Source organism: Trachypithecus francoisi, unplaced genomic scaffold, assembly GCF_009764315.1.
Source record: "Trachypithecus francoisi isolate TF-2019V2 unplaced genomic scaffold, Tfra_2.0 Contig01474, whole genome shotgun sequence".
In the NCBI taxonomy this organism is placed as follows: Eukaryota; Metazoa; Chordata; class Mammalia; order Primates; family Cercopithecidae; genus Trachypithecus; species Trachypithecus francoisi.
In genome coordinates, this window is record NW_022681435.1 from 22,635,570 (window position 1) to 22,658,409 (window position 22,840).

At 46.3% G+C, this 22,840-nt stretch overlaps 3 protein-coding genes across 15 annotated transcripts in view; 2 read left to right on the forward strand and 1 right to left on the reverse strand.

Annotated features, from left to right (window-relative positions):
* Positions 1-19,363, reverse strand: part of ZNF516 (zinc finger protein 516) — a 138,301-nt gene extending 118,938 nt beyond the window's left edge. For 2 of the 6 annotated variants that reach the window (XM_033176059.1, XM_033176018.1), the window contains exon 1: positions 15,565-15,666. The gene's annotated coding sequence lies outside the window, so the exon portion shown is untranslated. Of the gene's footprint in view, positions 1-15,295; positions 15,416-15,564; positions 15,667-16,083; positions 16,217-18,827; positions 18,974-19,240 lie in introns of those variants that run through there. The other 4 variants (XM_033176035.1, XM_033176026.1, XM_033176044.1 and 1 more) reach the window with 4 other exon arrangements.
* LOC117062490 (homeobox protein Hox-C12-like) lies at positions 15,569-18,037 on the forward strand. Of its 8 annotated transcripts, none has more exons than XM_033176079.1 (3): positions 15,569-15,800; positions 16,218-16,450; positions 16,868-18,037. In XM_033176079.1, exons 1-3 carry the CDS (start codon positions 15,578-15,580, stop codon positions 16,877-16,879), a joined length of 468 nt encoding a protein of 155 aa, XP_033031970.1. In that variant the 5' UTR covers positions 15,569-15,577; the 3' UTR covers positions 16,880-18,037. The 8 variants fall into 8 exon arrangements, 7 of the variants coding, with proteins under 7 accessions (XP_033031970.1, XP_033031988.1, XP_033031961.1 ...); XM_033176097.1 differs by having other exon boundaries at positions 16,218-16,390; XM_033176127.1 differs by having other exon boundaries at positions 15,634-15,800; positions 16,292-16,390.
* A 375-nt stretch (positions 19,364-19,738) lies between the features above and the next one.
* Positions 19,739-20,926, forward strand: LOC117098967 (putative uncharacterized protein C18orf65). Its single transcript, XM_033238060.1, is given in 4 exon segments — positions 19,739-19,883; positions 20,386-20,542; positions 20,545-20,723; positions 20,726-20,926. Coding segments are annotated over 4 exon segments (477 nt in total). The 5' UTR covers positions 19,739-19,805; the 3' UTR covers positions 20,789-20,926.
* Positions 20,927-22,840: the final 1,914 nt, after the last annotated feature.

A 22,840-nucleotide genomic window follows, 5' to 3' on the forward strand; every position in this document is an offset into this window, starting at 1 on the left:
TGCCAGCTGTCAATGTTTTATTCTGGTTCAGTAATTAAAATGGGGAGCTTCATATTAATTCCTTGGAAGAATGACGTTCAGATCAACTCACTTCCCAGCAAAAAAGTGTCCACATCCAGGAGTTGCAGGACAGGGAATATGATTGTTCTCAGCTACTGTAATTCCTCTCATTTAAAAGTAGGACACAGTGTACATTCTAAAGCTCCAACTTCAGACGTCTTAAAGCATATTAAACAAAGTGGTCAAATGAATATGAAAGAAATTCTGCCAAGTGATTAAATGTAAGCTTGTAGTTCTATGTCAGTTTTCTACTAACCTCCAAAACCAGTCACGGTTTGTCTAAGAAAGGGATGTTTCAATCAGAACACCTTCATTTATTGTGACACTGAAGTCACCTGACTAGGTGAACCGTAGGCAACTGAACAACTATAAATTTCACATGACTGGATAGAAACAGCCTAAGCTCTTGAGTCCCCCAGATGTATGGCGGGGGTGACCTGCTATGGAGGCTTAAATCACTTTCAAGAGAAGAACCCACAGACGTAATTGCACTTGTGGAGACTCAGACGGATTTGCAAAACTCTGAAAAGAATTTTGAGCCGGTCCACTAACAAACGGTGGTCCTAAAAGTAAAGGTCTACATTTTCCCTTTAAGCAGAAATATTCCTCTGCCTACATTTGCGTAGATGCAAAGCACTGTTTTTGCTGAGTCACTGAAACAGAAAAAAAGATAAAACAGGACTTTTTATCCCAGCTGAGTCATATCATTTGGACTTTGTAATTCTCTAGTCAATCTTATGTTCAAAAGTCTGGTAAATTTTCTGAACATTGATACTGCAATTCCACAAGTAAGACAGGAAACAGAATTCTAGTTTATTTCAATATCATTTGACCAATAAAAAGAAGCATTTCGGTGACTAATATAGCAAGAATGAATACTGACCCTCCGTGAAAATAATGAACTTGCTGCTCTGAACATCAGATCCATAAGCAGGAGTAACAGGTAACCTGAAGCATCACCTCCAAGAACAGGACCCAGCCCCACAATGAGGAAGCAACTGAACTCTGCCTTCGCCTCGCAAATGTGACAAAACTGACTTGGACAGCAGTCTTGAGACACATGGGACAAAAGGCAAGAGTCGTTCTGTCCGGGAAAAACAAGGTCAGGTTTTTGTGCTTACTTTGTGGCACTTTTAAATACATCAACAAAATGTGATTCTCTTGCAATTTTATACTTCAAACCCCCTATATTTTCCCTTCCACTGGGCTTCCAAACCACCCCACACATTCTCACTCACAAAATGGCCCACTGTAAAGGATTCCTTTTTATCTCACTGTAATTCCCAGTAGCATGGGAGTAAGACACAAACAACACTCAAACCTGCTGAAACAAAGGAATGCAAACTCATTACACTGCATTTAATTCTCATCTCCTTAAGAAGCATCTTCTTCAAGGAGCTTGGTTTGCTTTGAGTTACTTCACTCTTCCTTCTGAGAAACAGCTTTTCTGAACCAGTATTGTTATCCATTTTTTAATTATTATATCTAAATGACCTACTTAAAAAGGGCTGATGAAATACACTTTGTTCCAGATCTATTCTGAAGGGAAAAACAGACTATCTTTCCCACCAATGGATCTCCTAAGTGAAAAGCCCCAAACTTAAGTGTTTTTGTAAACTCTGGTAGAGAGGCCGGGCGCGGTGGCTCAAGCCTGTAATCCCAGCACTTTGGGAGGCCGAGACAGGCGGATCACGAGGTCAGGAGATCAAGACCGTCCTGGCGAACACGGTGAAACCCCGTCTCTGCTAAAAAATACAAAAAAACTAGCTGGGTGAGGTGGCGGGCGCCTGTAGTCCCAGCTACCCAGGAGGCTGAGGCAGGAGAATGGCGTGAACCCGGGAGGCGGAGCTTGCAGTGAGCTGAGATCCAGCCACTGCACTCCAGCCTGGGCGACAGAGCAAGACTCCGTCTCAAAAAAAAAAAAAAAAAAAAACTCTGGTAGAGAGCAGAAAGTGTACTTTTACTCCAGCAACTATATTTCAGATCTTCAGGACAAATGAGAGTGACAGATTCATCAAGACAGTGACAAATTCATCGATGAAGAATGCGGGGAGGGGAGGTATGTAAAACCATCATCTCAATAAAACATTCATTCTTCAACAGGAAGGGCATTTTGTTGCTGTTCTACCACTACAATAATGACGTTAAGAAATAAATTAACTTTGTCTGGGGTTTTCACTCCAGGTATTCCTCATCCCTAAGCAAAGTTAAGAGTTTCTATGTTTTGTAAACTTGTTTAGATTGTGAGGTTAGCAAAACTAAAATGCAGCAAATTATGAAAAAAAAGGTTTAAGGCTTAATACACAAGTAACATCTACCTATATGAATTGTATCTCAATTCTCTTTTCTAAAATAAACAATTTTTTAATCTGCAAAAAATAGGAATAACAAATCCCTTACACAGTTTATAGGCTGAATGTAAAATTATTATGAGATGACACAGAGAATATATACATTCATGATCCAAAACTTCAAAAGCAGAAAAACTTTTTCTAGCAAAGCAGAAAAATGAGTGCATTTCAAATACACTTTCAGTCCTGTATCAAAGTGTATTAAAATGCTTAAGTTTGCAGCTTTTCACTTAAAAGAACCACTGTGGGGCTGGGCATGGTGGCTCACACCTGTAATCCCAGCACTACAGGAGGCAGAGGCAGGCAGATCACCTGAGGTCAGGGGCTCAAGACCAGTCTAGACAACATGGCAAGACCCCGTCTCCACTAAAAATACAAAAATTAGTTGGGTGTGGTGGCGGGCACCTGTAATCCCAGCTACTCGGGAGTCTGAGGCATGAGAATCACTTGAACCTGGGAGGCGGAGGTTGCAGTGAGCCAAGATCACGCCACTGCACTCCAGCCTGGGTGACAGGGTGAGACTCTGTTTTAAAAAAAAAAAAAAGAGGGAGATCCACTGTGGAAGAGAAAACCTTTTTGTTCCTTCTCAGAACAGACCTGGAACAATCACCAGGATACCTCAGTCTGTCCACCAATTCCCTTGGTGCGATTTTAAGTGTCATATGACTTTGGGATGTTTGAATAAAAGGGGCCTTGACTTGGACCTACAGGGCAGGTGAAATGGTCAATGGTCGTTCCAGCTCTTGCTGCTAAAGAACAGAACGTCCCTGTGAACACAGGCCACGTTCTCTCAGCAAGCCACAACAGAAATTGTTAGGGAAAAGAATAAACTCAATCTATCAGGATTTCCTTCTGTTTTCTGAAATTCTCCCGGCAAGTCAGTCTGCACCTGTAATTCTACCTATTCTGTGAGCGATCCTCTGCACAGGGTTCCAGCTCCCCATTGTCCAAAGGTGTCCCGGGTCATGGTTCTCTCCTAACCCCTAGGGCAGGCCAGTTTCCCCTTTCACCCCACAGATGGAGGGAAGATGCTCAGGCGTTCATAACGGGCCCAAAAGTCACACCACAAGCGGAATTAGGTTCACAGCCACACCAAGATTCCTTCCTGCAGACCCACAATGCTGGAACTCATAAATCTGAGTTACCAAATGCTGCACCAGAAGTGGAGACCTGCGTGCAGGGAACTCGGGAAATACCCACACAGAGCCCTCTGTTGCAACTGTGCAGAGGGACAGACGTTGGCAGGGTCAGGCCCTTCGCCTCCTGGCTGCCCTGTGGTCTTCCAAAGAGACGCCTCCCCTCCACACCCAGGACCCTGGCACTTCCACCACTTTGGCACTTGGGACAGAGTCTGAGGTTATTAAAAAAGAGTCCTTTCTCCTTAAACTGCTGGGATCCCCCAGAGACAGTTTTAAAGTAATGTACCTTCCCTCAGTGTCCTGGCTTGAAAACAAACAGCAGAAACCCGAAACAGAGGAACCTGCCTGGAGATTTCTAACTTAACACTGGCACCTGGCTGAGGTTTGCGGCAGGGCCCCCTAGAGCTCTGCCATCCTATCTTATACGGCTGCCAAGTGGGGTTGGCCCAAACTGGGATGGGCTGGGAAGGTAAAATGCACACGGGACACTGAAGATTTTATGTAAAAAAAAGAACAAAAAAAAAACTTGGTAGTAATTCTTGTCATTTACATGTTTAGCATTTTAGATTTTAGATACACTGGGTTAAATAAAACTATCATTAACATTAATTTTACATGTTTCCTTTTACCTCTCTTGATGTGATCACTAGAAAACGTAAAGTGATAGACATAGCATGCATGGTACTTCTCTTGGGCAGAACTGCCCTTGAGTGCTGGGTTAGTGAACTGCAGGCCCGCGGGCCAAATTCTTTCCACCTCCTGTTTTTGTACAGCCAGTGAGCTAAGGCTGGTTTTTACATATATACACACACACACACACACACACACACACACACACATACATATATATATATATATATTTTTTTTTTTGGGGGGGGATGGAGTCTCATTCTGTCGCCCAGGCTGGAGTGCAGTCACGTGATCTCGGCACATTGCAACCTCCACCTCCTGGATTCAAGAGATTCTCCTGTCTCAGTTTCCTGAGTAGCTGGAATTACAGGCACCCACCACCACGCCCAGTTAATTTTGTATTTTTACTAGAGATAGGGTTTTGCCATGTTGGCCAGGCTGGTCTCAAACTCCTGACCTCAAGTGATCCACCCACCTCGGCCTCCCAAAGTGCTGGGATTACAGGCATGGGACAGCGCACATGGCTGGTTTTTACATTTTTAAATGGTTGGGATTAAAAACAAAATCAAAAGAAGATTATTTCGTGACATGTGAATGGCACAGAACTCGAATGTCAGGTGTCCATAAGTCAAGTCCATCTCTTCGCTGCCAGGCTGCCTCGGGCTGCTCTCAAGCTATGAGGCCGGTCCTATCAAATACCATCCGGTCCTTTACGGAAAACATTTACCGGCCCCTGCCCTGGAGTTCTGCAAATACAGACCCAGGTTTCTGAGCTGAGGAGGGTCTGGCTCAAGCCCCTTTTGGGCTTCATGGGAACTGCACATGGGCTGACCTAGGATCCAAGGCCACTGAGCCCAGTCAGTGGCAGGACGGGACCAAGTCCCACCAGGCATCACTGGGATGGCTATAGGTGACCCAGGAATCTTTTTGGCATCAAATTCTCTTTAGATCACTCTCTTAAGTTGCTCATTTGTGATGAATTAGTCAAAACTTTTGCTTATTTTCAGAACAGAGCAGGCTCACAGACAGGCTGGGGACCCCAAAGGGGCAGACAGCCTGTCCCAAGCCCCTCTTGAATGATGCTTCAGAAACCCCAGCCATCTAGAAAGAAGAAGGGTGGAGGGACACTGGTCTCCCACAGTGTCATCTCTAAAGCTGTATCATCCCAAATGGCTCGGACCAGAACGAAATGAACTCCACACACGGTAACAAGCATGACAAGGACCGGACACTCAGGGAGATGGCCCAAAAGGTGGGCTGCTTAATAACTGGTGGTGGGACGCTGATGAAGTTACTTACCTGTGCAGGCCTCAGTGTCCTCTCGGGTAAAAGGGGGTGGGAATTACTACCTGTTTCCTAAGACCTGTGCATACTAAATAATACATAGAAAGAACTCGAAATAACTCTCTGTTCATAGTAGGAACTTGATCAATGTTTGCTGAAAGGAAATGATCACTGGTGGACTATTTATTTGGGGAACTAGTTATTGAGGCATTTGCCCAATTTGATTCAAGTTCGTAAGTTATTAGTAATGAAAATAAAATTTATATTCATTTAATGGGTAACAGTAATGTTGATAACTGACATCATACTGTCATAGTGATTCAAAAAGTAGCTCTCAATACCTTGTATTTTGTTCTTATGCCCTTGGCTTTCTGTATCAAAGTAGCTACAAGGAACTACTTTCCAAAAGCTACAATAGCATTTGCCATAAGAATGTTACTGAAGGCACCCTCTATGTAAGAATACATAGCCTGTATTAAAACAACCAGTATTAAAGTCAACATTTAGAAGTTTACTTTAGCACTAATGCTAAAAGAGGCTTTTCCTTCATGTGAGAACTGATGCATTTTTTTCCTAAGAGTCGATGCAACACATCAACGGCTATGTTTTGCTTTTTGTTTTAGGTGCCAGAAAGCTCACATCCTAAGTTTTGGCTCCCATCTACCAATGGGAGGGAATCCTAAGATGTACATATGTGATCCAGCTTTTCCCCTCATCGAAATCTATTATTCCATTGCCTGTTCTTTATTTTTGTTTGTATTTTACTACAGATAGTCTCCAACTTAGGAAAGTTCGACTCACACTTTTTCAACTCTACCAGGTGAAGAAGCCACAGGCAGTCAGCAGAAAGCAGTGAGCTGCTCCCTCTGCGGGCCCGGCAGCAGCAGCCCCGCGAGCTCCAGGGTGAACACTGGCACTTCACGGTGACCTGCGCTTCCAGGTGCCCTTGCCCAACCATCGGCTAACCTTTACCCATTCCAAGCACAGGTAAGGTAGGTGAGGCTATGCTACCATGTTCAGTAGACTAAGGTATACCAAATGCATTTACGATTTAACGGTATTTTCACCTTAGGATGGGTTTCTGGGGAGGCAGCCCTGTCGTAAGTTAGGGAGCGTCTGTCTGTATCTAACGTGTGACCTTCCGTGCACATTTCATTCCCTCATAGGTAGAAACAAGCAAACTATTATTACCAACATACAAATAGTGAGATTTCAAAGACCAGATACTCAAATGAGCCTGCAAAAATCCTCACACCACAGCCTACAGGATGAAGTCCATAAATCACTACACTGATTTGTCTTTGCATTTCTTCATTTACATTGGTCCTATTTTGAGAAATGTCTAGAAAGGTAGCAAAATCACCTTGTACATAGGTTCAGGTAAATAATGAAAAGTACTCAGTACTGTCCTCTTAAGAAAAGGAAAAACAGGCCGGGCGTGGTGGCTCAAGCCTGTAATCCCAGCACTTTGGGAGGCCGAGACGGGCGGATCACGAGGTCAGGAGATCGAGACCATCCTGGCTAACACGGTGAAACCCCGTCTCTACTAAAAAATACAAAAACTAGCCGGGCGAGATGGCAGCGCCTGTAGTCCCAGCTACTCGGGAGGCTGAGGCAGGAGAATGGCATGAACCCGGGAGGCGGAGCTTGCAGTGAGCTGAGATCCGGCCACTGCACTCCAGCCTGGGCGACAGAGCGAGACTCCGCCTCAAAAAAAAAAAAAAAAAAGGAAAGGAAAAATAAACTCTAAATTTACTAATTATTTCCTCTTAAGAAAAAAAAAATCTAGGGTGTTGACCACGTTTGCTCATGTTGAGAATCCAAAGGCCACCGTTTCTTAAGTGGCTCTTGCACAACAAAGAAAAACGACCTGCTCCCTGGCCCAGCTGCCTGCTTTGCTGGAGAAGGCAGGCGGGGTGGAGACTCCTCCAGGAGGTGTTTAATAATCTGCAAAGGTCCAGACAGCAACCCGGGGCAGACACAGCTCAACCCGGCCAACCCGACCATCGGAAAGGAAGGAGGAGAAGGCATGCCTTCCTGGGTTCAGCTCTCTGGGGTCCCCAACACCTCTTCTTAGTGGCCATCTTGTCCACTGGCACCAAAGCTGAGCTCAGAGGAAAGCACCTGCCCTGATCCACTCTGTCTCTGCCACCTCCCTGCCCACTCCTGTGGCCAGCTCCCTCTCAGCATCTGCCCGTCATCGGCATCTGTCTGTTATGGGGCATCTGCCGCACCACACTGCAAACCCACCAGGGCCAAATGTCCCCCGTCAGCCGGCCCACCCGCACTTCATCTTGCTGGCTTAAGAAGGTGAGTCTCAGGGCCCAGCAGTCTATCAGAACTGACCTGGTCTTCTCTGACCCCTTTCCCTATGATTTTTTGTTGACTTTTTTTCTTTTAAGATTTTCTATATCTGACGTTGGTCACTTACATTCTGTATTTACTGTACTCTTATTAAAAATACGTTACTGTTGGTGATAACTATTGGGTTTCCCAAGAAAGCCTGTATCCTGGCACCCACTGCAGGGCTGGGAATCTGAGCAGACAGCTGCCTGGTCTTTGGTGACCAGATTCTCCACGTTCCTCCTTGAGCGCTGCCATGTCACAGCAGCCTCAGACAGCAACAACTGGTTCAGTACCCAACTCGCACAATATCCCCGTGGAAAGATGCAAACATTTACTCAATATGTTTCTCTCTGTGGAGCAAGCTCTAAGCATCCAAGTGCAGCTCAAGGGGGGCTCTCTCCACACTGCCCTAAACACCTGGTTATCTGCCAGGTCCACACTTGGCAGTGCTGACTCAGCATGACAACGCGCTTACCAAGTTCCTTTTCAGAGTGGACTTTCACCTCCCCTTATCCTGTGCATTCAGCACAGTGTATGGAGAAAAAGGCTAAGCTGGGAATCAGGATGCCAGGGTTTGAGCTCTGCACCATTCCTGCAGCCTTGGTTCAGTGACTAAATCTTTCTACATTTCAGTACCTGTAAAATGTCAGGATTCACTCACAAATCATCTCTAATTTTCTTGCAGTTATAACACATATGATTCCCTATATTAACCTTCTAAAACAAGTCCAAATACAAATAATGTAAATTTACAAAGAAATGTAAACAATCATGAAAGCAAACGCTTCCCTTCATGGACATCACACTGAGTCAATGGAACACTCCTAACAACATAAAACCATACTCTAAAATGGCAGCCGCCCTAACCCTGCTTGGGCCAAGAAGGTGCAGTGTCATCACCTACCACCTTGTAGGGATCTAAATGGAGGTTTCGTGGTCCAAAACATCTAAAAATGCTTTCCACAATGGCCTACCATTCCCCTGACAGGATTTAAGGAGGGCTGCCTAAAACACACGCTCTCAACAGTCCCCTTAATGTTCACGGTTAAGCAAAAAACCTGGTTTGTAAATCATCTCCCACACATATGTAAAATCCCAAATTCTAACTGTAATAAACTTTCTTTTTTAATCAATACTTACATTTTGAAATATGTAAATATTAGGAAAATTAACCTTACTTTCTAAAGTTCAAATTCTTAACAGCCCATAATCTTTCATCAACCTAGAAAATAACTGATAAGCCAATCTTCCTGCAAAACCATTAACAGATTCTGCTTTTCTGTCACCAGGGTAATTTACTGAGGCTAATTTTAATCCTACCACTAAACCACTAATCCCATGACTCTACAGAATTGTCCCCAAGTTTATGTTGCTACAGCAAGTACTTTCACATGAGGAATTCACTTACTTATTAATACTGTTTTATTTTTTAAGTTGGTTTTAGGAATGAGATCATCTTGCTTGCCTCTCATTTTAAAAAGTAAAAAGCCATTTTTGAAAAAAGGAAGCCACGTGAGCACCTGGGGTTGGACTGCACTCAACACAACAACGTTAATGTAAATGATGCTTGATGTTACTCAGAAGGACAAATTATCATCATTATGCTAATGGTCATGCTAAAGACATGAAAAGCTTTGAAATGATTCATCTAAACCTGGTGGGAATATGATCATCAATGTGAATGACGGTATTTTCTCAAACTGGCATAAAAATGTTTTGTCTGTGTCACTGATAACGTCAATATAAATGATGCATCACCAAAGGCAACGTGCACTCACGCGCTCTTCGCTCACCTTTCAGTCCACATATGCCTCGCTTCGGGGACACGCATGTGGATGAGTAGAAATTTGTTTACTTCTTTCGTAAAACAGAGAAAACGGGATGATTAACGCTAACAAGACTGAGACAACGAGAGAGGTGTCTGGAGACACATTTGCTTTGGTGTCGACTCGACAGCCATACAGAACATTTAAAATGGAGGTGGAATCTTCTGTGGCGTTCTGTATTAATAAATTCCTGCAACACAGCTCTTAAGCGAGACACCCTGTGAATTCAACACAGGTCTACCCAAAAAACCAAACCAGCATGTGTAAACAAAACATAGCCTAAGTGAAAACCTCTCAGTTCTACCTGTAGATAATTCCAGGGCAGTGCCACAGAAGCTCAGGGGAACTATTAAACAGGATTGTCCATTTGTTCGTTAATTCACTTCTCTAAATAAAAAAAAAAAAAAAAAAAGATGGAGACAAAACCTAAGTCGTTACGACAAAAATAGTAATAATAATAAACATACTTTTTTGCTCTAGATTAAAATCACCAGAATAATCAGGAACTAAACAGTGAATCTTCTCTTTCAGACCTGCCCAACTCTTAGCCTTATTTGTGACCAGCACAAGTCTTAACCACTCATATTCAAGTCTGTGTTTTCCTGAATTAACACAGTCACTCAGCATTGAAAGGCAAACTATTTCTCACAAAAATTGTATCGGGGAAAAAAAGTGAAACTTGTTCACTACACCCTTAAATATCAACTGAGTAAGAATCTGCTAAAGCCACAAACGACCTCTCTGTACAACTTTCAATGCATCATTTACTGTACTAAATTTCAAAGAACATTCTCAAACGCTGAAATAAATCAGTGCCCAAACACAGCGTCTCGTCAGCTCATGCAATATAGGTTAAATAGTACCATATGGCAAAGACAGACACATGCTGCCCTTTTCTGAAACAAAGAAAAAAATTCTTAAACAAATGTCCTTTACTTTCACATGGGAAGAGTGAGGGATTAGAGAGTTCTTCAAGTGTTAATAGTGCTGAAAAATTTTTAACTCTTAGCCATGAACAAGAAATTATAGTTTTAATAGAGAACCTTGATTTTTAAGCCTGTCTTTAACTGTGTCCTGAAAACTAACACCACATCTTCCTCCACGCACACCATCTCCTAAAAAAGCAAGAAAATAACAGGACAGCTGTATCCTGGAGGCTGAGCCGGCACCAGCACCTCCCCAGGGCGGCGAGAGACGTTGTCTACCTGGTTTTGAAGGAAAAAAAAAAAAAACACCAGATTCCCTCTGCCTTGAAAATAACAAAACACACAAAAAACTCATCCTATTTTCACCACTCAGCTGAGGAATTGTCTGGATTTCACAATTATATACGATATATATCTCTTCTCGGCCCAGTAAATTCTGAGATTCTACAGATTTTATTTACTTCCTGACCAAGGTTGGGGGGGAAGGTACAGAAACAGGAATACAAAGTAAATCTACCAGAATTAACAAGGAGTTAAAATACAGTATATGGTAAGATGTATCTAAATCTACTACGGTTGTCTTTTAAATAATTTTTCCTACTCTCCTGCTTGTGTTTTAGTCATTACTTAACATATATTTACATGTTTAATTCTAAAAATAGTTGCATTTCTAATTACTCCTGCTTTGTAATTTTCAGTACCATTTGAATTAAAGATTAAATGCCAGATCTTTTTTGGAAATGACTTTTAAGGCATGTTGAGAGCCACAAATTACACTTCTTTACAATTCGAATGTCTACCACTGGAAAACATCTCATGCTAGACATAAATACGATGATGGCTCTAGCTTTGGAAAGCTTCAGCTGTTCAAGTCGCGTGTGGCCAGATGCAGAGCATAAGGAATGCAAAACAGACAGTTGCAACTGCTGGTTTTTACCAGTCCATCTAAAATACACTTCATATACTTTAGTGGATACTAGAAATTTCAAATACAAACAATGCACATATAGTCCCTATAAATGTATCCTTCTTTATACTATTTATAGCTATGTAAGTCATTCCCCTAAAATATTCTTGTTAGAAAAATTAATTTTAAAATAAAGATACTTTTTAAAGAACAGAAGGAGACATTCTAAAGCCAAAGTCAAAGTTTTTCTTTATTCCTCCTCCTCTCATAAGGCTAATTTTATTAATTATTCCTAAATGTAAGTATTTGATATGATTCTTTTCTTAAAAGGGTTTGTGACTTTTCAAAATCGCTGAAAATCAAACGATTTTGATAGTTCTCATCCAATGGTGGGTGGGAGGGTGGTCTTAACCGAGGGCAGAGGTCATTCCTCTATCAAAGAGAACGTCCTGCCCCACTCCCAAACTCACTGGTTCCTGGGACCAGAGAGCACTGAGGCCAGGGCTTCAATTTGAAAAATGCTGTCTCCTCTATGGCCCCTAGATACATTCCCATAATAGGCTGCTGCCACTACCCTTTCAGCCAGTCAGGTGGAAGGACTGAGGATGAGAGCCCCAGGAGGGGAGAGAGAAGAAGGGAACAGCTACACTGTCAGCTCATGCCACCAGTTAGCGACCAGCCCAAAGGGAACCTAACCAAACAGTGGAACAACCAAATAATCACTGCTGCACAAACAGAGGCTTGTCCACAGTCCCCACCTCCATCTGCCTCTGAGAACCTCCACATCCCTCGGTGCCTCTCATACACAGGGAGATGTAGTCCAACCATCACCCACTCAGACCTCACAACGGATGCACAGTCTGACACTACCATTCACTTGAAAAATGCAAATCTAAATGACATGCAGTTCCCAACAACAGAGTAGGGGCCGCTTCCAAGGTCCTGTGAGCTACACACAGTAATAAAATTAGTCCTTCACGTTTAGCCATTAACAGTGCTGGCAGTGAAGCTGTAAGGTGCCAAATCGCAGGCAGCCAGGAAAGGCCTTTTTGCGGGATGCTAGTCAGGCACTAAATGCAAATTCAGGGAAGTAAGGATCTGCTAAGGAAGTCAGAGCGGCACACGTCCAGCTCCTGAGCAGTGAACACACCCACGGATATTCCTTGCACTACGTTCAGTAAGATAGGCAACTGAACTTTTCCACAGCTTCTAGAACTTTTGAGGGGGAGGGGTCGCGAAGGCAAAGAGATCCATTTTGGGATAATTGAGTGTGTCAGAATAGCTTTATCCAAGCACTAAAATGTATAAACATTCACAGCATGAAAGATGTCTGCTTTTGAACAAGAAATGTTACTTCCAAGTTCAAGCATTTATAAAACAGATACCTAATCAAATAAACTTAACTTTCTTCCATTAGAGTCATATTCCTAATAATTAAATCCATGTCTATCACTGAGAAAGTTACACATCTCCAGTTAAATTTGGCCGACTGAAAACCAAAGAGAAAGTTGATCGTGTTTCCTGTACATTTAATAGCAATGCCTTCTTCAGTCAGAATCTAGTAATAAGCGAAATACCATTTTTAATTAGGTAATTAACACAAGTCCTTTTCTCCTAAATTGAAAATGGAGTAAAAAACAAAACAATGCATGTCTTCAACATTTAAACAAGCATACTATACAGGAAAGTGCACACGTTTGGACAAGCTCCCTGCTGCAGAATGCAGTCAGCTTATATTTCAGTCTCTATCTCGACGGCATTAAGGTATAATGCAGCTGAAACTCTAAACACAGTCTCCAGTCAGACTTACAACCACTCCCACCAAATTCTTTTTAAAAGATGCCTTCTCTTAAATTATGAATAAGACCAATATGTATTCTGGAAAATGAATAAATTAAAAATCCACAACCACCCAATACACTGAGTACTGGTTTTTCGAGAATAATCCATGACTAAACTCTACGTCAATTGCTAGGCCATGTTATCATTTTTCCCCATTTGGTAAGACTGAAAACCATCTGTTGGAGCACACCTCATTTCAAAGTATTCTTTAAAGAAGTCTCCTTTCCTTTTTCACATATGTTGCTAAACTTAATCACATCAAATGCTTCACTTATAAAACTCAAATATCTCCTTGCAGGAGGAAGTTAGGTAAATGGAGTTAGAAGTTTCATTTATGAAAGTGAAGACAAAGTGCTTTTCACATTGTGACCTCTTTTCAAAGACCTCTCTCATTCCCTTCAGTCAATTTTGGTCTCTGGGACAACATCTTACAAAAAAAAAAAAGAAATGTAGGACTTCAGGGTTCCAAGAAAAATAAAATCTCTAAATTAGTAGACTCTGAAGGTTGTTTACAAATAACAATGGGAAAACATTGGTGAGCTAAACTATTCTCAGGATGTCAGCAATTCACAGCAGACACATTTCTCAAAGTTCTTGATCTAGTGTATTTCAGGATATTAGGCCATTTGGAAAGATTATTCTAATAAGCAAAAGCTTTCAGAAATAAAAAGAAGCAGAACTCCCATCTCTACGCATTTTTGAAAGCTGTACACACTAAATCTGCTATTTTGGTGGTGTGTTTCATTTTAGAGAGGCATTCCCGTTCCTCTTGGTTAGTCTTATTACAGATCCACCGGGATTATTATTTTTTTAGAAGGTTAATGCGCTCTGGTGTTTCACTATATTCAAATTAGCAAGTGTAAGAAAACAAAGCCATACTAACGAATTAAGAAAAACATCAGACATGCTTGTACCTTACACCAAAATTCAAACTCAATTACCAAAATACTTGTGAGTCTTACACAGAGTTCAATTCATCCCAGAGCCCATTCAAGATGGCCATGGGTGTCACTCCTGCGAAACTAAAGATGTCCTCCTATAAGTAACCCAACTCTCAAACTCCTGACACCATGGCAGGCTCCTATGCAACTTCACTCTCCAATTTTACTAAGAGGGGGCGAGGGGTTCTCAGACCCATGCACAATAGTGGTGTGTGGTATATTTAATCCTGGCTGGTCTGTGTAAATATAAGTAACAGTTACTTGACGACATAATCAAAGAATGCAAGTGAAAATGAAGCTGGAACAGGCAAATGACAAAATGAGCTCTTTTTATTTTACATGGTAGTAGCCTGTATCCTATCAAATAACATGCATGCCTAGCGCTTCTAAGTAACACATCCCTAAACCAAAATACTTCAATCATATTAATAGGGTGGTTTTTAAAATAAGCTGAAAAAGCTCCTTTTGGGAGGCTAGCCACCTTTGCATCTACTCGAGTCATTATCTTTAACAGTATTGAGTCCATAGCCCCATGGTGGACGTACATCACTCAGCTTTTAAATCACCTTCAATCAAGATTCGAGACTCACGGCAGGTTGACAGGGGCAATGCCTTTCTGCTGTATGTGTAAGTAGGATCCCCACTAAAGTTCCTTTTGTGACTTGCTGGTTAAGTCAACACGGCGAGTGGACCGGAGGGTCCGAGGGCTCCGTCCTTTGTTACGCAGGGGACACCCCTGGAAGGCCAGCTCAACGCCCACGGGCACATCTGGGCTTTTCCAGGCAGTCCACAGAGGCATCCCCGGCCTCTTTACCGCCGAGACACTGTGAGGTCACACAGGCAGGACACAAAACCCGCACGCAGCAGCCCCTCGCGAGGCGCCCCGAGCCCGGGTGCCCACCGCCAACTCCCACCCCAAATCCGCTCGCGGGCGCAGGACCGGTTCAGGTGTGAATACTTATGTAATCGTCCTCGGGGCCACGCCTTTCCCACCGCCCCACCTCCGCCAGAACAAAGTGAAGTTTAAAATAGAAACCAATTACCTGGCCTCCGCCGTGCCTCGGCCCCCGGAGCCCGGTCCACACCGTCGCGCGGACCCCCGCCTGGCCCGCAGCCCCGCGCAGACCCCAGTTCCGGACCGGACCCGCCCCCCTCCCCGGCCCCGGCCCTCCACACCACCATCCGCTCGCTCCCCCCACCCCGCGGCCTGCCCTTCCCCCCGCAGCCCCCTCTCCTCCTCCGGGCCTCGCTCCCGCCCCCGCCGGCTCCCCGCGCCCGCCCCGCTCGCCCCCGCCCCCCGGCCAGCACAGACCCCCGCCTTTGTTATGGTGCGAAGTTGGGCTGTGGGTCCGTCTCTTTCACTTCTTGGGTTACAGTGCAGCCCTGTGACGTCCGCTCCACATGACGGGGGCGGGGGGCGGGCGCCAGGGGGCGGGGGCGGCGGGCCAGGCCCTCCCCGTGCTTCTCCGCCCCTTCCCGCCCCGCCCACGGCCCGCCTCCTGGCAGCCCAGCAACAAGCGGCCACCGCCCCCACCCCGGGGCTGGCAGGTGAGTCCCCCCGCCCCGACCCGCCCCCAGCCCACACGGGCGCCCCGCGCTCCCGCCCCCTGCCCCTGGCCACGCGAGCCCCAGGACCCTCAGTAGCGCCCCAGCGCCGCTGCAGCTCAGACACACCGAAATAGGAATGATTTAATCCAACGACACCTCCCAGGGCTGCCCAGTCCCGGTTCCGCCAGCTCCTGAAGATTGGGGAGGGGCAGAATCAGGTGGAACTCGGATTGGGGGGCGGAAATGGCCCGAGTGGGAGGGAAGGCGCGGGGTCGGATGCTACCTTGTAAGCGAGTTAGGTTCCTGCAGAAAGGAAGGACGAAGGTCGCCCACGGACCCTCGGGTGACCTCGACGCGGCCTGGTGGCCAGGAACAGCCGCGCGTGGACGAGGTCCCTTCCAGGGGGTCTCCCTGCAGGGGTCTCCAGGGAGGAACTGGGCACGTGGATCCTTAACCTCTCCATTGCATCATCCCCATCCCGGTGGGTACAGAAGCGCAGCAACCCCGCGATGCTCCCGGAAGACACCGCGTCTCCAACATTTACACGGAGATGCTGCTCGGCTCAGGCTCGGGTCCGTAGGCTTCCCGAGGTGCGTACTACGAGAGCCACACACATCACTACCGATATTCCTGGGAAAGTCGGTGCCACAATAAGTCAGCTGCAAGCGTGGGGTGGCCGGTGACGCGCTCTGCCCGTGAATACGCCCATTGTGCAGGGCAGACGCAGCCAGGGCGCAGCGTTCAGGAGGCGGGTGGGCAGCCGAACTTTCACTAGCCACGAGCGCTTCACCTTCTAGAATTTGTCAGGGACTAAGCATCAACTCCCAGTGAGAAAATAAAATGTGAAGTTGGAAGACACATGCTGCCCTTCACTTTTCTACGGAGTTCACATCAGTTTCAGCAATCCGCGTCCTCAGTTCGCTTTGCCCGGGCGCGTGGGCTCCATCACCTGGACCAAAAACCAGGGCGCGCCTGCCCGGGGCAACGAGGCCGAAGAAACCGCACGTTTCGAGTCCCCAGTTGCTGAGAAACAATCACAGCCTTCCTCCTTTCTTTCCCTTCTGCAGGTTCCGACCTGAATCCGAAAGTGCTTCTAAATCCCATGCTTCACAGAACGTTCGGAAGGGGAGGCGCTCCGTGGGGGCTGCTGCGTGCCCATGTAGCTGAACTGACTCGAATAAAAGCGTGTCCACGTCTACATCACACATCTGTGTAAATGCAGAAGCCTGCGGATGCGCGGGGCTGGCCAGACTTCACAGTGTGCAGACACATGGGCTCATGCACGCGCGCGCGCTCACACACACTCACACCCCAAATTACCTCCGGGATGGAGAAAGCCGCTGCGGATTGGCCAGCAGAGCCGTCACTCATGCCCAGGGGGCAGGGAGACTTTGCAAAGCTGTTTCCTTTTTTTTTTTTTTTTTCTCTGCTCTCCTCCCTACTGTTTCATTTAATGGTAAAACAACAGCAGAGCTCTGAAAGTTAGCCATCTGCGCGGAGTTTGCCTTCTTTAAGGAGGGAGGCGTCAGACAATATCCACTTAAATATATTTTGTACTTCCACAAAGGATGGAAAGGGAAATTAACGAAGGGAGTGCAGGCGGAAAGGGAGCTCCGAGTAAGGAGGGGTCATCCCGCGGGGGGGGGGGGGGGGGGGGGGGGGCCGAGGGCCAACGCAGGGGAAAGAGTTGTTCTCTACACCGAAAAGGGACTTTGACCTTCCATTGATCTCTCAGAATTAAAAAATGTTTCCTCACAGGTCGGATTATAACAAACGCTCGTTCCTAATTTATGAACTCGTCGTTTTGATTTTATTATTTAAGCATGCGCCAGCAATCGTGTTTCCTTAAGAAAGAACTGACCTATTTTTGGCTGGAGATAAACGATCATGTTAACAGATGTTAATCTTGTAATCTGTTTTTCCTGTAAGCACTTTACCTACCCGGGTTTCAGACCTTAAAAATAACATCTTTTCCAAAAAGACCTGACGTCACAATTCACTCCCTGAAAAATCACACTCCCCCTCCAGTTTCTTCCCCTGCAATGATTTCAAAGACATTAAATCTTTTCCACTTTATAAATGCTGATCTGTTCTGCCTCTACTCCCACAGGCTCTTATTTGCATTTCAAATTCCACAGGTTACACCAGTCGCCTTTTCAAAAAATGTAAACCAACAATGAAGCAGCAAATGGCTTTTTGTGCATCTGGATTAAATAAAGCACAGAATGAATATATTTGAAAAGAGGACTGCGCAAGTTGATCTTTGCACACCCAGAGACCCAGTGACTCTTTATCAGCGGAATGAGTAAGACACACAGCCCCCAGAGCTCCCTGTCTGATCCCGGTCTGCTGCGGGAAGCTTATTAACGCTGATAATAGATGGGGCTGACTTACAGACCCACATTTTTCGGGTAAAAGGCTAGTTCCCTCTGGTCCCTAATTGCGGGGGTCCACTGGCTTTCCTCACCGCACACATAAACTGCTGCTTTTAAATACCCCACTCGACTGCAGTTTAACAAACTTATTCATACAAAGTTTCTTTAAAACTTGAGGCGGTTTAATCTAAATACTGATCGTAACTATTCAGTCTGTTAGTTCTCCCTGGAAATGGCAGCGGAGGCGCCTCCCCCCACCTCCCGCCCAACCACACACACCCCACCGCATTCTTCCTTCATACACCCGGGTTCATCTCGCCACCGAGGCCTCCCCCACCCGCACCCGGCGGGGCGAAGCTCCGAGGAGTCCCTGCCCACCCCTCTCCGAGTCGGTGCCAGACCCTCGCCCCCACCCCCACCCCCGCCCGAACTTCCCTTCCAGGACCTCTCACTTCTTTCACGTTAGGGTCACTTAGAAGCTTCCCGCAGACTGGCAAGCAGCCGGGGAGGGGGCCGTAAAAAACAAGGCCACCCCCCCTCCACGCAAATACGTCCCCTAGGCAGCAGCGCGCGGTGCCCACAGGCATCGATCCCATCCGCCAAACCCTTAATAATTGAAGCGGCTCCTCGAGCCCGCAGCCCCATCACCCACCTTCATTAGCCGGAGCGTTTTACTTTAAAGTAAGGCAATTTGCTCTTTGTCTCCTAATGGATGGAGAGCGCATCCGAGCTCCCCTCCTCCCGCGTCGCCTTTGACGAAGTGTACAAAGCCAGAGCCTCTTCCGCGCTCCCACCCCGGCCCCCACCCCGCCCCTCCACTGCGGTAAAAACCACCTCCCGGGCGCTCGCCCCGCCGCCCGAAGTTGCATCTTCCCCTATCCTGGAATTGCAGAGCAGAGCAACTACCCACAGGGAAAGCCAAGTAGCCCTCCCCGCGCCCGGGGGGCCCCTCCCCGGCGCACCCCCCTCCCCGGCGCCTCCCCACCACCCCCAGCGGCGCACACCGGAGTCCGGGGCACGTCGGGGCTCCGGGCCCCGCGCCCACCGCCCGCCCGCGGCCCCTACCTTGGCGGGGAGGCGGCGGGCCTGGGGAGGAGGACGCGCACGCCCCGCGCATCTGAAGGTGAAGCCGAGCGCCCGCGGCGCGGAGCCGAGCGCTGCATTAGACCGACCGCGCCAGCTGCGCCCGGGCGCGGGGGACGCGCGAGGGCGCGCGGGGCCCACCACGCGCCCGGCCCCCTCCCCGCGCCGCCCGCGCGCGCCCTGGACGCGCTCGCCCTGCGGGGGCCCCGGCGCCGGCCGGGCTCTGGGGGCTGCGCGGCACGGAGAGGGGGCCGGGCGCCCACGGCCCGGCGCAGGCCGGAGGCTTCCCCCAGCCCGGGAATGGTCTGCCCTGTAGGAAACGCACACTCCACTATTGTCTCATCAGCACAAAGTTCTGCCACACTGCGGGGACAGTCTGGAGGCTTGCAGTGACTCAGACACAGCCAATTCCTCCCCTAATAGCACTGAATCACGATTCCAGCGGCCAGTGGTCGCCCCTCGTCAAGGTCTAAGGCTGCGGCAGCCCCGGCTCCCGGAGGCCGTTTCCGCGCGCACACGCGCATCCATACGTACAGACGTGCTCGAGATGCGGGTCCCGCCGGCGGGCACCTGGGCACTGCGCCCCATCTGGACTGAAATGGGGACACCCCTTCGGGGGTCCCAGGTGCGTGTGCATTACACACGGCGTAGCGTGTGCGTATCACTCAACTTCCTGGTAAATGCCTCTGGGGGTGTTCAGACGCAGGATCAATACATTGAGTCCTGAATCAAGGGTCACAGAGGTCCCGCTGGAAAGACTTCAAACAGCGGCTCTGCCACATGGCCATTTAAAAATGAAGGGGTTGTTTACTGGTAGCCTTCAAAGTTCAACTCTTATTTTTCTGTTCTTAAAACTTCATTTCCTCACCTCACCTACTCCCCACGGGCAGTAGTTAGTTGTAGTAAGTTGAGTCTGGGACTAGAAATCCTAATTTGACTCCAGAATGCTCTCCTGGTACAGGGCAGGGAGGGCTGGGGTGGGGGAGGGGAGGGAGGGCGCGCGGGGGCGGGGGAGGGGAGGGGAGGGGCGGGTCGGAGCGAGCGAGGGCGAGCGCCCCTTCACCGCCGGTGACGTAGACCCGGGGAGCGGCGGCCTGCGGAGGGGTAACACTAGCTTCTCCCACCAGGCTCCTGGCCATATTGTTCGCCTTCTCCTCGTGATAACTCCGCAGTGGAGGTGGATTCCGTCCAAGACGCCCAACGTGGCTGCGCGTAGCAGTCAGCGCTGCAATCCTGGCGGTTACCTCCGCGGCGGCGTCTCCCTTTGCGCCTCACACTCGCAGCCCGGGCCCTCCCCAACTTAGGGCGTTTACAAAAGAAACTACTCCAGACGCGCTGCAAAGGGAGGCGTTTGTGCCCGAATGCTGGAGATCAGCCGCGGGGCCATTCTGCCTGTGTGATGTTTGGAGGGGGTTTCGGGGTCGGGGGGCGGGGGGAGTCAGGCAGAAAGACAGGGAGAACCTCTGCGATGCGATGAAGGATCCGCCAGTCCTCAAATGTAAGCTCCGTGTGACTGACGATCTGCACTGATTTGGAGAGCAGGCGTGTTAAAGGTCACGGACAATTGTTGCTGGCTTCAGCATGAATGCCTAAGTGGGATGTATTCTTCAACAGTCACATTTAAGTCTGATTCACCGAAAAGTATTGACGTGCCCACCATTCATTTCAGTACACTGTGAAAATGCACAAAGAAAGTATCCCCAAATTCAATTAATTACAAAGCTATAAATGGCTTGTATACACATATTATTACATACATGTAGGTAGTAACAAAGATTAAAAATTGAAGACTTGACACTTTAATAGCTTTTTGGTAGGATTTTGGAATGAATATGAGTCAGTGCTATCAACCTACATTCATCTGCATTCTTGGGTCTATTTAAAAGTACAGTCTTGCACTAATAATTTCCATGTGTTGAAAATGGGCAAGGTAGATCATTGAATGGTGATCAAGACTTCCAAACCCCTCCACATAAAACTGTAAAATGTTCATGACTTGCTTCCTTTTTGTAGCCGGTTTAGGGCCCTGTCTTAAGTCACCCACGTGTGATTTCACTCAGGGCATTGTCTACAATAATATTGTGCTTTTAAACGATTTCCTTTCTTACACATTTATCTACAACGCATGCGAAATCTGAGAGCGTAATTTGATGGATGAGCAAGAGTTAAGTCCTGGTGTCTGGTGTGGCAGACCTAGAAAATGGCAGCTGGAGGGCCAGCATCATTTTGTTACAACTGAAACATGTTCACATTGATTGTACACAAGTCACTGGTGGTTGTTCATTTGTCAACGCACTATTCCTAGCTCACTCCACACACAAAAAAAAAGGTGTAAAAATCAAATGTTTAATACAAGTTTCCATACTATTCCTGTAACCATATTTAGCGTTGCCAACATTTCAACTGTCTTAATAGCTTCAAACACTTAAAGTAACCGTTAGGGAGTAAGGACACTGCCCCTGGAATGGCCCAGGAGAGCTTCTCCTATTTTGAAATGTTTAAGTAAAGTAGTATTTGGATGGAGCAAAGTCAGCAGTATTAATGGTTGAATATTAATGGTTGATTTTGGCTACTTGTTTTAGTGATATGTGATATTTTACACATGTATGGAGTACATGTATTTGTTACAAGCGTAGAATGTGTAATGATTAAGTCAGGGTGCTTAGGGTACTCATCACCTGGGGTATTGTTTCTATGCGTTGGGAACATTTCAAGTTCTGTCTTCTATCTATTTTGAAATACACAATCCATTGTTATTCATTGTAGTCACTCTAGTCTGCTACCAAGTATTAGAACTACTCATTCTATCTAACTGTATGTTCATACCCATTCACCAACCTCTTCATTTCCCCCTCCCACCCTCTATAATTTTATAACAGACAATAATTTTGGTTAATGAAATAAATGGGGGAAAAAAGCATTTTCCCTTGCTATTGTCTAATGAATTATTTGTTCAGCCTTTGGGACTCCACTACTTTCAACGTGTGATGAAATGGTGTTCAATGGTTATGGAGTGATTGACGACATTTAGATTAGAAAGGTTCTTGAGGACTTCCATTAAAAAAAATAGCTCAGAGTAAAAACCAAAAAGAATTCCTCCCCCCCACAAAAAAAAGAAAAAACAAGGCCTTGAGTGCGTAAAAGCTGGAAGTGAAACTGCCTATACTATAGCATAAAATCTAAGACAAACTAAAAAAAAGTATTAAATATTCATGCTCAAAAATTTAAGTGCTCTGATTAGACAGTTGGGTGTGCTACTCATTAGTAAATAATATTAATCCTATCTTTGTGTAAATTTATTAGGATTGTCTAAATTATACCTGAGAAAGAAGATTATATTATGCAACTAAGTCAAGGAGTAATCTTTTGTTTTCTGAACTAAAATTTAGAGATTTCAGAGTGGATTAGGGATAAATTTGATTTAAATTATCAAGAAGTATTCCTAGGTGAAGACTGGTTTAGGAGTACAGCTGTTCACTCCCTTTGTATTGTTTGGAATAGGTAACTATTTTGTGTATAAATGGAAATTGGCTGTTTGTTTAATCACTGATGCTTTCAAAAATATTACACTCATCCTAATGT

Bases quoted from the DNA above. Each gene is read 5' to 3' on its own strand.
- LOC117062490 (XM_033176070.1), top strand. From the start codon at position 15,578: ATGGTGCGAAGTTGGGCTGTGGGTCCGTCTCTTTCACTTCTTGGGTTA. The intron at 15,801-16,217 runs GTGAGTCCCCCC...GTCTCCCTGCAG, and splicing joins CCCCACCCCGGGGCTGGCAG to GGGTCTCCAGGGAGGAACTG.